Genomic DNA, 15,158 nt, shown 5'->3' on the forward strand with positions numbered 1-15,158 from the left:
TGTTGTTATAGTATACAGATAAATTTCAGAACAGATGATTTAAAAAAATATTCCTGGGGGAGGGCAGTTCTTAAGTTATGGAGCATTTAAGAAAGTTGCTTCAGGCCACGTGCTGGGGGGGGACAAGCTGGGAGCCCCCACTATCCTGTATCTAGCTGCCCCAACTGCTGCCCTGAAGCCACTGACAATCCCCCACACTGCCTGTGATTCTGGCTGGGGAGGGGCAACTAGGGCCAGAGCTAGCCTTTCTGGCGCCCTAGGCGATTCACCCACTAGTGCCCCCCCATTAATAAAAATATAGGAAAAATGAAGAGCACAAAACTTGAAACTTTTCATATTTTTAATTTACTTATTTTTAATTTTAATTTTTTTTTAAAATGTGATGTTATTTAAAAATTGTGAGAATAAGTGCTTGCCGGCCAAGCCAGGAAGGGGGGTAGCAGGATAGGATGAGGTGGGAGACCAAGTCGCACATCGGGGAGAGGGGGGTGGCTTGGCTTTGCTGAGGGCAGTTTGGTGATGGGAGAAGACAAGGTGACAGTGGTCAGGAACCAGAGTCATGTGTCTGGGAGGGGGCACCCAGTGGTGCCCCCTAGGCCAGGTGGCGCCCTGGTGGTGCCCCCTAGGCCAGGTGACTGCCTACTTTGCCTACTCCCACGCACCAGCCCTGGGGCAATTGTCGTGTTGCCTGATTTTCAGCCCCTCATCTCTGTTCTGACTGGAAAGGTTGCTTTTTTTTTTTTAATCACCAGTTAAGACTAATAAAGGAGCCCCTTATTCGGTGGCAGAGCTCTGGCTTTCCAGGTGGAAGGTTCTAGATTCTATGTAGGCTTGCCAATTCCCAGGTCCCAGCAGAGAATCTCCTGGTTTTGCAAGCTCTTCTCTGCCCCCTCTCAGTTGGCTGGTGGGGGAAGCCCCACCCCCTTAACCACCAGGTACCTTTCCACCTCAGAAAACGTAAGAAGACACTTGGGAACAATCTGCTTTTAGAAGGGTGTGTGTGCCTTTAAATTTCGAACCAGGCTGAATGGGGGCAGGGTGAGCCTGCAGAACAATGTGGCTGTTGTGAGGAAAGGGAAGCAGCCATGTTACTCTGTTTGTTTTACAGTCCCTCCAGAACAGAAAAATTCAGAGTAAATAGTAAAGCAGAATCTCTGGTTTCCCTGTGTTAGTCTGAAGAACTTTGTCGAGTATACAGCATTCAACAACTCCCATGGTGAGTAAATTGCCCCAGTGAGACCACCAAGTGTGTGATTCCAAACTGTTTATTTTGGCTGCTTTGTGTGTGTGTGTGTGTGTGTGTGTGTGAGGGGGGGAGTGGAAGTGCAGCCAGCTGCTGGGGGAATGAGGAAATGAAGACTGTATTCAGGGGAACTACACTGCTGTATTTTTATTGGTTTATTTTAGGGAACAGTAAAGTCCCCTGGCTCCACCCTCATAGTCTCTCAGCCTTAACCCCAAAGTCCCCAGGTATTTTCTGAGTTAGACTTGGCAACCCTAATTTTATGTCTGGGACTTCCAGCTAAGAATCTCAGGTAATGGGGTGACAGTCATGTTTAAAGTGTCAGTACAGCATTTGGGAAATCCAGGTTTGAATCCCTGTTCTGCCTCTGAAGGTTTCTGGATAACCTCAGTGGACAAGTCACACACACTCTTAGCCTAATTTATTTCACAGCATTGTTCTGAGGATAAAACAGAAGTGGGGAAAATGTAATAAACCATTGTGGCATATATAAATGAAGAAAAGAATAATCTCTCTACCTATTGCCAAGCACTGTAGATAATCTGGATCAGAGTTAGGCAACCCCTAGCATGCAAAACTACATAGTAATACACCAAACCATTTCACTTGGCACATCTGGCTGGTTTTCCACCAGAACACTTGAAACTGACAGGAAGAGCCACTGGTACTGATGGCACAGGAGAAGATGATGGGCATAGTTTATGCCCTTCCTCTCTTTCCTGGATGTGCATGATCTCCAGTCAAGTCCAAGGCATGTTGACAATGCCAATGGTGTTCAGTTTGCTCCAAGTGTGCCTGGAACCTTTATTTCTCCCATCACCACCTTTAGTTGGTTGATGCTCCACCATCTTGCTTGGTATTTTTTGTTTTTAATTCCTAACCTCTTTAGTTTGGATTTGTAATATTCAGCTTTCGCTGCTAGGGCCAGTCTAGAAGAGACCTGCTATCTGGATACCTGATATAAAGATTCCACTACAGCCCTTTTCAGTGATTAGGTTTGTGGTGCTCCGATCTAACGTAGGTGGAAAGCGTGCTATTATTTACAAACCTCTCAATAGGTTTAATTACCAAGGTGTGTAATTTCAAGTTTTGTCTTGTGCAAATGCAGCTCTGCGACAAATCTGGGTTTCCCATGGTGCATATTAAAACTGGGAAACTCCACATCATACAGAATGGTGATTGCATGTATGGAAAGAATCACACGGAGCATGCTTTCTCAATAGGTAAGACATCAGTACCCCCTCCAAAAAAATAACAACTGAAAGGGGTTTTTATTTTCTCCCCTGGTTCAAATAACTGCTCTGAGAGGGCAATCTGCCCCTATTTAATATTTCCGTATTGGCAAGCTGTCTGTGATGCGCAGGCCACTGAGGGGCATGAAAAGAGAGCAGGGCAGAGGCAAAGACCCAGGGGGTGATAGCCTGGACAGCAATCAGCAGGCACAAGGGAGGTGTGGGCAGGTATCAGCCAGTAGGTCAGGCATGGCCTGGCAGGTGCACAGTCAGTGGGGGTGGATTATGGCCTCTCGGGTACATGTGGGCTTGAGTGGGCTCATGGAAAAGAAGGCCCAAGGCTCCAGAGGAGAGGCCAATTACTGGGGAGCAGTGTCCCCTCTAAGCTGAGTTAGTGTGAACTAGCTCAGAATTTTTTAGCCTCCTCCTCACACATTTTTGTCAGTATCAGGACAAATGGCCCCAGAACAAACGAACGTATGCAGTAGCTCACAACTTTAATGGCAGTAGCCCGTGAAGTAGAATTTTTGATCACAGGACTCCACAGCTTAGAGGGAGCATTGCAGTGAGGAGGGCTTTAAAGACAATGATCAGGCATGCCTTGGGGTGGCTGCCGGAGGAGTAAGGGCTGGATACCCTGCAGCCAGGATGAGTGAACTGTGTCATTGAGCTGGTGAATAGAACTGTTTGAGACCTACCTGAGAGGGCTGGAGCTTGATGTTAAGGAGATGGATGGATGCATGCATGCATGGGTGAGCCCTGCCCAGCCTGTTGTGGCCATCCACCCTGTAGGTGTGCCAGGATGCACCCACTCCCATGGCACCAGTCAGGGAAGACAAGTTATTGTCTAAATATTAGTATCCAAATTATGCCAAGGAATCATTTTAAGAATGTAAAAATTCACATTTTTGAGCTTCCCAGACTGACAGTGCCATCCTAAACAGTTATACCTGCCTTGGTCTATTGAAGTCATTGCACTTAAAAGGGTGTAATTCTGCTCAGGATGGCACCATTATACCCTCCGGGAGCAGTATCGACTTCCCAAGAAGAGTGGCTACACTCTCAAGTCAGCAGGGCTGCTTCATTCTTCTGCATCAAAAGCCCGGACTAATGTATGAGACGCCATAGTGGTCTGGGGCAATGATTGTTCCAAATGGCAGAAAACAATTTTGATTTTTCTGTGTTATAAACCTAACTGCCAAGTACCTGCAATATTACCTCCCCTCCCCCCCCCCCCCAATCAAGGATAATCATAGCTGTTCGCAGAAATGAGGGACGAAGCTGGAGCAAAGTCAGACTCGTATGTTATTATCGCTTACATAGAGTACTGTCACGGATGATACACTTGGCAAGTATATCATGATACACTTTATGATGGTACGCTTATCATCACGAAGCCAAATGAAATAAAGTGGATAAGAAGATAAGGCACTGCCCCAAAGAGCTTATAATTTAAAATACAACAGTAGGAGTGATGGAGGCATTCATTTCAGATACATGGATTTATGCTTAACTTCAAAAATGGATGGTATCTCAAGAATTATACCAAAGCATTCACAAAAAAGAGATAGGGTTGCCAATCCCCAGGTGGGGGCAGGGGATCCCCAGCTTGGAGGCCATACCCCTGCTTCAGGATCTTCAGAAAGTGGTGGGGAGGGGGATGCCTGCTGGGCACTCCCTTAGGATATAATGGATAATTGATCTGCGGTTATCTGGGGCTCTAGGGGGCTGTTTTTTGAGATAGAAGCACCAAATTTTCAGCATAGCATCCAATGCCTCTCTTTAAAAAACCCTCCAAGTTTCAAACGGATTGAACCAGACAGTCCAATTCTGTGAGTTCCCGAAGAAGGTGCCACTATCCTTCTTTATTTCCAATGGAGGGAAGACATTTAAAAGGTTTGCAGTCCCTTTAAAGGTGATGGCCAGAACTCCCTTTGGAGTTCAATTATGCTTGCCACAACCTTGCTCCTGGCTCCACCCCCAAGGTCCCCAGATATTTTTTGAATTGGACTTGGCAACCCTAGGAAGAGAGGAGGCTGAGGAGAGATTAACAGTTGGATACAGAATACTTTTTCCACCAACAGAAGGAGAGGTATCATTTCCGTCAATTCTACCTTCCTGATTCAACCCTCTCCCCCCTTGCCATTCCTGAGACTCCCCCGCCCTCCAGGAGCAGTCCTTTGGGGAGAGGAATAGGCTGCGGTGGGAGGGGGGAAGGAGGCAAGAAAGTCCTGGAAGTGCTGTCTGTCAGCAGAAAAGGTAGTCTGGGTCGAACCCTAGAGCTTCAATAGATTGATACATGAAAGCTGACATCCCTAACGATGACTCAGCATTCTTTTTCAAATGTGCCAAGTACTCTGAAAACTTTACCCTTTACAAAGGTCCCGGAAGCTGATGGCGGCAGAAAGTGCTGTCAGATAAACAGCCGTTTACAGCGGCCCTATTCGAGTTTCCAAGGCGCAGGATTGCCAATGCCCAGGTGGGGGCAAGGGATCCCCCAGTTTGGAGGCCCTCCCCCACTTCAGGGTCATCAGAAAGCGAAGGGGGGGGGGAGGGAAGAAATGTCTGCTGGGCACTCCATTATTCCCTATGGAGACTGATTCCCATAGGGTATAATGGAGAATTGATCTGCAGTTATCTGGGGCTCGGGGGGGGGGGCGGGGGTTGAGATAGAAGAACCAAATTTTCAGCAAAGCATTTGATGCTTCTCCTCAAACCACCCTTCAAGTTTCAAAAAGGATTGGACCCCAAAAGAAGGTGCCCCTATCCTTCATTATTTCCAATGGAGGGAAATGTGATTGCCAGGACTCCCTTTGGAGTTCAATTATGCTTGTCACAACCTTGATCCTGGCTCCGCCCCCAAAGTCCCCTGATATTTCTTGAATTGGTCTAGGCAACCCTATCAAGGCAAGAGTCATTGAGACGTGGTTTGCCGTTGCCCGCCTCTGTGTAGCAACCCTGGCCTTTCTAGGAGGCCACCCTTCCAAACACCCAGGTTGGCCCTGCTTAGCTCCCAAGCACTGACATGATTGGGCCGGCCTGGATGACCCGGCTAGCCGAATTAAGTCAGTTTTATTCCAGAGTTACAAATGGGGAGCTGTGGCAGACAATCCTCGAGGCCCTGCAGTGACAGGGACGAGAATTCCCATCCAGCATGCTGTTATTTTACAGAATGTTGGGCTAGGAACAAGGAGACCTGCATTCAAATCCCCACTCTGCCATGACCTTGGACCAATCGCTCTCTCTCTTCACCTTGTGCTACCTAGCAGGGCTGTTGTGAAGATAAAACAGAGGGGAGAACCATCTCTGTCACAGAATTCCTGAGAGGAAGGGGTGAGTGAAAAGGCAATATGTGGAGACCCAGTTGGTTTAATGTATTAGGAGCATATTGGGGAGCAAAATAAGATTGGGACAAAAGAATAGATCTGAATAATGCGTAGGCTCAATTAAGGGTACACTTACTGGGAAAATTCCCGGCAGTTTGATGTCCTGGAGAGTTGCTGGTAATTGGGTACAAGCCAAATCATAGTATTATTATTTCTGTGTCTTAAGATCAAATGAATAGGATGCCCCAGACTTTCAGAAATCTCACTTTTTGTCTCTGCCTACCACTTTCTGCCCTTCAAGCAGTTTAGGATACTAGTTTCTACCCAGTGTCTTGCTATCTATGTTTCTGTTGCTCTGTATACTCTCACAGTCCTACCCATTACATGAAAAGATTCAAGACTCCCCTTGACTGCAGGCAAGTTCCTGAGTTGGCATATTCTTTTGCAGGGAGCGAGCATTGTAAAAGAAAGAGATAGAGCAATAAAGCCCCTTTCTCTGTCTCTTAAAAAATTGTATCCATGGACAATTGCAACTGTGAGAAATTTAACAGCTTTTCTATCTGTGGATATAGATCCAGATGGGTAACAGCGTTGGTCTGAAGCATCAGAATAAAGTTGGAGTCCAGTGGCACCTTTAAGACCAACCAAGTTTTAGTCACAGTATAAGCTGCTGTGTGCACGCACACTTCTTCAGATACAGTGAAATGGAAATACAGACACATAGGTACAGGGTGAGCAGTAAATTAGCATACAATATAATGAAGATGTTTAAACATATTCAAGGACCAAGCAGGAATAACCAGTTGAGTTTATATGGTTACCATTTGTCTGGGTTTAATTCCAGAGGAAAACATACACCGTTTTCGCACACAGCTTACCTCGCAGTCACAATCCTGTTCCCTCCGCAGCGTCCGGTCGGATTTCCCACCATCTGCGCCGAAGTTACAGGAAGTGCCGCGGCTTCTGCGTAGCAAACGTAAACTGCTAAAACCCAGTTTACGTTTGCTACGCAAAAGCCGCGGCACTTCCTGTAACTCCGGCGCAGATGGTGGGAAATCCGACAGACGCTGCAGAGGGAACAGGATTGTGACTGCGAGGTAAGCTATGTGCGAAAACGGTCATAGTGAAGGAAATAAATAGGTCAAAATTGGAAATTGATGGGCAGATGTATTTTTCATTGTGAAATGCTGAGAGTAATTAACTGAGACCCTGCCAATCATCCCACTTCAAAGAAGAAGATGCTGTAAGGTCACCTCCATGTTTGAGAGGAGATGGACCCTGTAATGGCAGGGTCTCAGTTATTCATGGCAGGGTCTCAGGAATTAAACCCGGACAAATGATAACTATATGAGCTAAGCCTGTTATTCTTGTTTGGTCCTTGAATCTTCATTACGCTGTATGCTAGATTACTGCTCACCCTCTACCTATATGTATATGTTTCCATTTCATGATATCTGGAGAAGTGTACCTGCACACAAAAGCTTAGACCTTGAATAAAACATTGTTGGTCTTAAAGGTGCCCCAGGCTCAAACTTTGTTGTATCTATGGATAGTAACTCAGGCTTCTGCTTAAAAGTTTGAGCATTATTAACAAAATTATTTAGTTAAAGGAAGTTGGACAAACAGAGGGTGGAAAGAAAGAAAACTCATGTAGAATTGTTTAAAGTAACAGCCTGAGGAAGTATTTCCATTTTTATAAAACTGTATTACCTTACCATGTTGAATGGTCTCAAATATCAAGAAATGGTCTCAAATATCAAAATGACAGTGTGCCTGTGTGTAAAATGATGTGTGCCTGTGTGTAAACACACACACGCCCTATATCAAAACAGTGATTTACTCATAAAATTTGTACAGGGTGGAGGGTGTGAAGGAAAAAAAAACTCCTGTAGAACTGTTTTAAAAAAGTATTTCAGATTTTATCAAGCTTATTACTTTACTGCCCTAAACCTGGATAGCTCAGGATAGTCTGATATTGTCAGAACTTGAAAGCTAAGGAGAATCAGTCCTGGTTAGTATTTGGATGGGAGACCAGCAAGGAATGGCAGGATCACTATGCAGAGGCAGGCAATGGCAAACCACATCTCAACATTGCTTGCCTTATGGGATCACCATAAATTGATTGTGACTTGACAGCCAAGGAAAATTTACTATGTTTGTCTCAAATCCCCCTAAATCAGAAAGGCCGCTTTGTATACCTGGAGGGGTGTGTCCATGAACGCACACACACACACTATCAAAACCATTATTTACCCATAATATTTGTGCATCTTCTAGATTTCCAGCTATATCTAATTCTGTTTCTTACTCCGCTCTTAGGGAGTGGACTAGTGTCACTTTTCCTAGTGACTGGTATACATAAGGAGAAACATCTGCAATGAATGGGTACCATCTACTAGGAATCAAAGAAACATGTTAATTTTTGTCAGGGGCTCAACTCGGAAACCACACACCCCTTCATTTGTTGTCAGGCTGTAGTTACACCAGTGCTGTCTTAACCCAAAGGGTAGATCAGGCATTTGCTACTGGGCAGAGGGAGGGGAAGAACATCAGGGTTGCCTGCAGGGCTACAGAGGGTGCATTGTTGCATTACAAGGGGTTTGGAAGTTCAATCTCTGTTGGTATAAGAATGTCTCTGCCCCATCTCACTTCAGGCAGTGATCTCCCTCCATAGTTCAAGGTGCCTTGCCATGAATAACTGAGACCCTGCCGTTATGCTCCATCCATCTCCTCTCAAATGTGGAGGTGACCTTACAGCATCTTCTTCTTTGAAGTGGGATGATTGGCAGGGTCTCAGTTAATTACTCTCAGCATTCCACAATGAAGGATACATAGTTCAGGGTGCAGTGGTGACTTTATGGTGTGGGAGAGATGCTCTGTGCAAGTTTGGGAGCATTCTCTTGCTTGTTATCATCACGTATTCTAAGGCTGAACCTCGGCATCCTGAACTGGTCCATCTCTTTGGCCTAAACCATCGATCCTCAAACTTTCGAAGGGACTCCGCTTCTATGCTTGTGTTAATTCTCAGAACCCTCCTGCAAAGTGGCTCCATGCTACAATACCAACAACAATGCAGTCTACAGTGATTTGCTATTTTTCTAATATATGTTACTCCTAATTGGTATCAGATATGCATTTTGTGTTCCATCATTAACTTTGGTTCTTTATCGTCATTTTGTATCTTAATTCAATGCCCTGACATTACTTTGTTATTTGTATTGTCTCAGTAGTGTGTGTTGTATAAGTTGAAATAAAGTCCCCCCCCCCAAAAAAATAAAAAATAAAATGCAAGAATCTCGTACCAGCGCATACTGAACAAGTTTACTATTTCACTATGTTTGTTTCACCATGTAGCGTTACTGAACAACAGGGTAATTTCATGACTGTTTTGCAAATTATGCAGAAGCAGACTCAACATTTCCACCCAGCCTTGCAAAGCCTTCTCTCCCTGTTCCACCAGCTTCCCTCTTGGCCTCGTGAACACATGAAACTGCCTTTTGCTCAGTGAGACCATCAACCTATCAAGGTCAGCAGTGTTTTCTCAGACAATCCTTGTTCTCCAGGGTCTCAGGCAGAAGTCTTTCACATCAGCTACCTTACCACCTGAGCCTTTTAACTGAAGATGCCGGGGACTTAAACTAGAGGTCTCCTGCATGCAAAGCCAGTACTCCGTTACTGAGCTACAGCCCTTTACCCAAAAGTCTTAAATGCACGAAGCTTATACTAAGTCAGACCTTTTGTCTATCAAGCGCTGCTTTTACATATGTTGGATAATATACTTTCGATGCACCTTAGTAATCATTTGCAAGTGGGTTTTCGTGTTTTACACAGGAAAATCCAGTTGCGAACAGTTGCTAAAGTGCATTGAAAGTGCATTTTCCAACATGAGTGAAAGCAGCCAAGGACTGGCAGGACCTCTCCAGGGTCTCAAGTCAAGGCCCTTCACATCACCTGCTATGTGATCCTTTAAACCAGAGATGATGAGGACTGAACCTGGGAACTAAAGCATGGAATGCAGCTCCTCCCTGTGAAAGTTGTGGCTCACTTTTTGGTCCTGACCTGCAGTGTGAGAACCACTGGCTTAAAGTTAGTCCTGACGAGAGTCCTCAGGTCCTATCCTCCACCTGCCTCCACCCTCTCTCGCTCCATCACCCACCTTGGCATAACAACAAGTGATGAGCATCAAGGGCAGTAGGTAGCCCACAACCAGGATGGTAACCTTGTAGATCTGCTTGGCCGCCGAGTTGCCAGCCCACTGTTCCCAGCAGAAGGAGCTGTTTGGTGCCTGGTAGTGCCCGCTCACAAGGACCTGGTGCTGAGCCACAGGGATGGCAAAGAGCAAGGAGAGGACCCAGATGACAGCCACGCCCATGGTGGCATTGCGTTTGCTGCGGATGCACAGCGAGCGCTTGGCGTGCACCACAGCAATGTATCTGTCCACTGACATGGCCACCAGGGTGAATATGCTGACTAGCATGGTGGCCATAGCCAGGTAGTGCACCCACTTGCAGAAGAAAGCACCAAAGACCCACTCTGGCAGGGAGTAGATGGTCGCCTGGAAGGGGACGCAGAAGATCAGGAAGGAGAAGTCAGCAATGCTCAGGTTGAGGATGAAGATGTTGGTGGCACTGCGCGAGGGCCGCCCTCCTGGGCGAAGGCGCCCTAGGACCACCAACACTAACGTGTTCCCCACCATGCCCAGGAGAAAGATCAACCCAAACAGCACTGGTACGATAACTGTCTCTGGACCACCTCCAGATGAGTTAGGCTGACAAGATGAAGCATTGGTCTGTTTAACCTTGAGGTCAATGTTGGAACTAGTGGTGTTGGTCATGAGGGACAACGATGCCTTTTCCATGGAGGTGGGTCACTTCATGGGACCTCCTGGGTGGAGACGGTCTTATTTCTCCCTGGACTCTCCCAGTCAATGACAAGCCTGTAGAGTTTGTCCGGAGGTTTTGGAGTTCTGGGTCCTGGTGCCAAGGACTGCTCTTCCTCCAGGTTGGAGACCTGTTGGATTCCGGAAACTGTCTCTTCAAATACCTTCTCCAGTGTGGTGGTCAATGTAGGTGTTCCCTCCAAAGCATGTATGTCCAGGCAGCTTGGTGCTGTTGTCTGGAGTTGCTCTCTGCCAGTCTCTGTCCCTGGAATCCAAAGGCTGGCAGCAAGACGGTGGTCTAAACAACCCCTGATGCTAGAGAGGCTGTTGGTTTAAGTCTGCTTCAGAGGAGCCGCTGATAAAGCTTGCAAGCTTGACTGAAGCAGGCAGCAGCCGTAGCTGTTTCCAGCCCCTCCTTCTCCCGTTCTGTAGCCAGAGGGCGGGGAAAGCACTCTCCGCCTGGTGTAGATGAGACACGAAGGGGTGTTTTCACACACCAGCCTGTTCTCTTCCTCCCATCCCACCTCATTTTAACCCTCTTACATTGCAACTGTATAATGACCATGGGTTAAATGGCTCGCCTTGGCTTTCTCACTGGCATTTTTTAAATGACTCTCCTGGGCTTTCTCACAGCATATACCTGTGCTTAAGACACAAAAGGCTAAAAAATAAATCTTTTAAGCACTACGTGTAGCAGTGCTGTAGATCACAAGGAGGGGAGGCTGTGCCTGGGAACTTAAAGAAATGCGAGCCTGGAACGGGGAAGAGGGAAACATTGAGGTGATCGTGAAACTCTTTGTGTGGGTTTGGCAAGTCTCTATCCTCAAGAATCTAATGCTTCCACAATTTTCTGGGAAGGAAGGGCAGGAAAGAGATGCAGTTTAAAAGTGATCACTTTTCTCTTTCTTTCACAGGTGGTGGGGCGGGGGGGAGAGAGATCTGTGCACACTGAAGGTTTGTTACCTTTCTTTTTCGAGGCAGTTGATTTCTTGGAAAGAATAATCTGAACGGAAGCATTTAGATTAAACAAGAAGATAGAGATGGAATTTTAAGCATGCCCATGGTTAGAACTTAAGTCTTGACAACAGAGACTAATCAACAGAAGTTAATCAAGACTAATCAAGATAACACAGACTAATCAAGTTTTGCTGGTATCCTGGGGTTATATGGGAAAACACTTTCTCCCAAGACTTTTGTAATGGTTGCTAGCTGGAAGCATTTGCTTAGTTGCTACTGGGGAAGGCAATGGCAAACCACTCCGTAAAAAGTCTGCCGTGAAAACGTGAAAGCAACGTCACCCCAGAGTCAGAAACGACTGGTGCTTGCACAGGGGACCTTTCGTTTCCTTTCCTTTTGATAGCTACGGCTACTAGCTAACCAAGGTCCTCAGTCTTGTTGAGCCTTTGGGGATTTTTGAGGACAAGCAATGAGTGCCACCACAAAATGGTTGTCCCTGCCATCAAGGGCAGTCATAAAATGGTTGCCATGCGGTATTACTATTATTATTTATTAAACTTGATGAATCGCCCCATCCCAGCTAATGCCAGGCTCTGGGTGATGTACAGCATTAAAACAGAATACATATATTAAAACAGAATACATATATTAATTTCAATAGAAGGTACCAGCATGGCAACTGCATGGTACTGGGGCCAATGATAAAATGTTGGGAAGTTAGGAGTAAACTTTCTTCCTTCCTATAATGGAGAAAGCTGTTTTTGAATGGCCACTCTCTACAGACTCGGAGTTCTCACGGCTCTTCTGAAGCACCTTCAGCTCTGATGAGAGGGAGAAGAGCTAAGACAAATTCTTTGTTTTGAGGAAGATGCTTTGGGGAAGAGGGAAGTGGTTGCCTGGAAACATATTAATGGATGTGTGACAAACTGTCAAGGGTTAATGCCTCACGGAGTCTGAGAACCTTTGAGTGACAGGCTGTTCAAATGGAATTCTGTGGAGAAAGTCAATTAAGAAATGACAGTTGTGAACTGACAGTTGAAAAAGTGATAGTTTAGCCTGACAGTGGAAGGAGGCAAGAGGAGTGAGAGGATCACAGAAGATCCTCATTCAAACTGAAGAGGGACAGAGCTTCTAGTCAAGAGAACTAATCCCTGCCCAGTAAAAAGGGAGATGACTCTTAAAAGAGGAGTTATCTATATACAGAGAAGGATTTTGGGAACTTGGTTGTATGTTCCTGCCTTCTAAACATGAAGTATCAGTGGAACTCAGAAACCTATGTTTGTGAGTTAAAGCAGAAACTGAAAGGAACACCTCTCATCTCAAAGTTTCAAAGACCTTGTTGAAAATCAAAAACACTTACTTGTTGGCAACATGTTAGCTGGGTTTAGTGTAGTTATAAGGTTTTTATTATTGGTTTACCTCATACACCCTACCCCTACCTGACCTTTTGCCCTCCAAGTTATTTAAAATATTTTATTTTTGAACATGTGCCAGCAATCCTGGACTGCAGAGAAATGTTTGAAATGCTGGAACCAGTTTTTGAGCTGGGACAACCTGTTGCTTTTGGAATGCTGCTTTAAAGAGCCCCGTGGCACAGAGTGTTAAAGCTGCAATACTGCCATCCTAAACTCTGCTCACAACCTGAGTTTAATCCCCAGTGGAAGCTGGGTTTTCAGGTAGCCAGCTCAAGGTTGACTCAGCCTTCCATCCTTCCAAAGTCGATAAAATGAGTACCCAGCTTGCTGGGGGGAAAGCGTAGATGACTGGGGAAGGCAATGGCAAACCACCCCGTAAAAAGTCTGCCATGAAAACGTTGTGAAAGCAACGTCACCCCGGAAACAACTGGTGCTTGCACAGGGTACCTTTCCTTTCCTTCCAGTACAAAATATTAGCAGGTGATTTTGTCTCTTCCTGCAAGTCCTTGGGCTGAGTCAGCATCAAAATATATAATAATGTGCCAGATCGGGGCAGCCATAGACCAACAAATAAGAAGAAAATAGATATAGGTGCTGCTCAGCAAGAAAGAAAGAAGAAACGAAAGGAGGGAGGAGGGCGAGATTGCCATCAGTGGCATCTATCATGGATAGTGCATACATCTGCAAAACACAGAATGGGCTGAAGTAGGGTTGCCAAACCATGCCTGGAAAACAGCTGAAGTCCAGGGTGGGGTGGGGACAGTGTTGGAAATGCTATGGATTTATCACAGTGTTTTCAGAGATTCTTAAGAGAGGACTGTAGAGAACCCAGAAGTGACATTGTGGCATCGCTGACAGCTATTTTTAAATTTTGTTTTCTTCTGCCAGCTACTGGAGTGTTGGTGGGCAATGATTGTTGGAGACAGGAGATCTCCCCACCCACAGCAGGAGCATAGCAATCCTAGACTGCGGAGTAATGTTTGAAATGCTGGAACCAGTTTTTGAGCTGGGACAACCTGTCGCTTTTGGAATGCTGCTTTAAAGGCTAACACACCTGTCTATCTTTTTACAATATGTTTAGACTGGTTAATCTTAAATTTGCTGCCAACATCTGCACATCAGCTATGATATCTGCTTTACTGCATTTCAAAACAAAGCCGCTGCTGCTTTTTTGTTGTTTTATTGCTATTGGTTGGTGTTAATGACTGATAGTTTTTATTTTGAGATAACTTTGCTTTGAGATAACTTTGCTTTGGGTACTCTAACATTACAATACCCCATAATGTTTTGGCTCTGAGAACAAAGACATTAAATGATTTAAATTATAACCCTAAAAATACTTTCCTGGGAGTAAACGCCATTTAACAGACTTGAGTGGGATTCTAAGCTAGGACTGTTTTAGGATTGCACTGTAAATCTCCAGTACTCTCTCTTCATTGTTGAAAACTGCCCTTGAAAATTGAAAGTGGGAGATGCAAACAAGTAGGAAGTAGGAACACTTCTTCTGGCAGAGTTAGTAGATGACCTTGTTAGAAGTGTAGCTTTTTACAATTGTGGTTAATGCAGTTTATTATGCTATGACATTCTGCAGTTTTATTTATTTATTTTTTGCACTGTGTGTGTACGCGCACGTGTTTACCCATGCCTGGAAGACATGCCAATCTCTGGCGACTCCTACTGGGGAATAGAGGAAGTTCAGAGAAGTAGCTTCATAGCCTGCCTCTGCCTCCTGACCCTGCTATTCTCTGGAAGTCTCCCATCCATGGTTACCACAGGGTTGGCTCTGCTTAGCTTCTGAGCACTGATGAGATCGGGTTTGCCTGGGCTATCCAGGATAGGACAACATTCTGCCATTTTCATTGCAGCTAAGAACCATTTTGTTACTGATTTAAACTATGAGATCTGGTTATTCCCCCCACCCCCATTGCTGTGGGGCAAAAAAGTATTTTGGAGACGTGAAGATCAGCTTATCTGAAATGTTTTAATTTAGAATTCACCAGATGCACTTGTCTACTGCTGTTTTATGGTCTCAAAGGACACGGACAATCCTTTTTTTTTCTGTGTTCCAGTAGCCTTTGATGCATCTTTAAACTTGTTTTGTCCCTA

General features: G+C 45.3%; 1 protein-coding gene across 1 annotated transcript in view; it reads right to left on the reverse strand.

Annotated features, from left to right (window-relative positions):
- The window catches only part of LOC132582197 (galanin receptor type 1-like), a 43,033-nt gene extending 31,850 nt beyond the window's left edge, over nt 1–11,183 (reverse strand). Inside the window, exon 1 of the mRNA XM_060253707.1 lies at nt 9,958–11,183. Within this exon, the coding sequence (XP_060109690.1) occupies nt 9,958–10,659 (702 nt within the window). The 5' untranslated portion in view covers nt 10,660–11,183. The remainder of the gene's footprint in view (nt 1–9,957) is intronic.
- Nucleotides 11,184–15,158: the final 3,975 nt, after the last annotated feature.

This window comes from Heteronotia binoei, chromosome 14, assembly GCF_032191835.1.
Source record: "Heteronotia binoei isolate CCM8104 ecotype False Entrance Well chromosome 14, APGP_CSIRO_Hbin_v1, whole genome shotgun sequence".
NCBI lineage: Eukaryota > Metazoa > Chordata > Lepidosauria > Squamata > Gekkonidae > Heteronotia > Heteronotia binoei.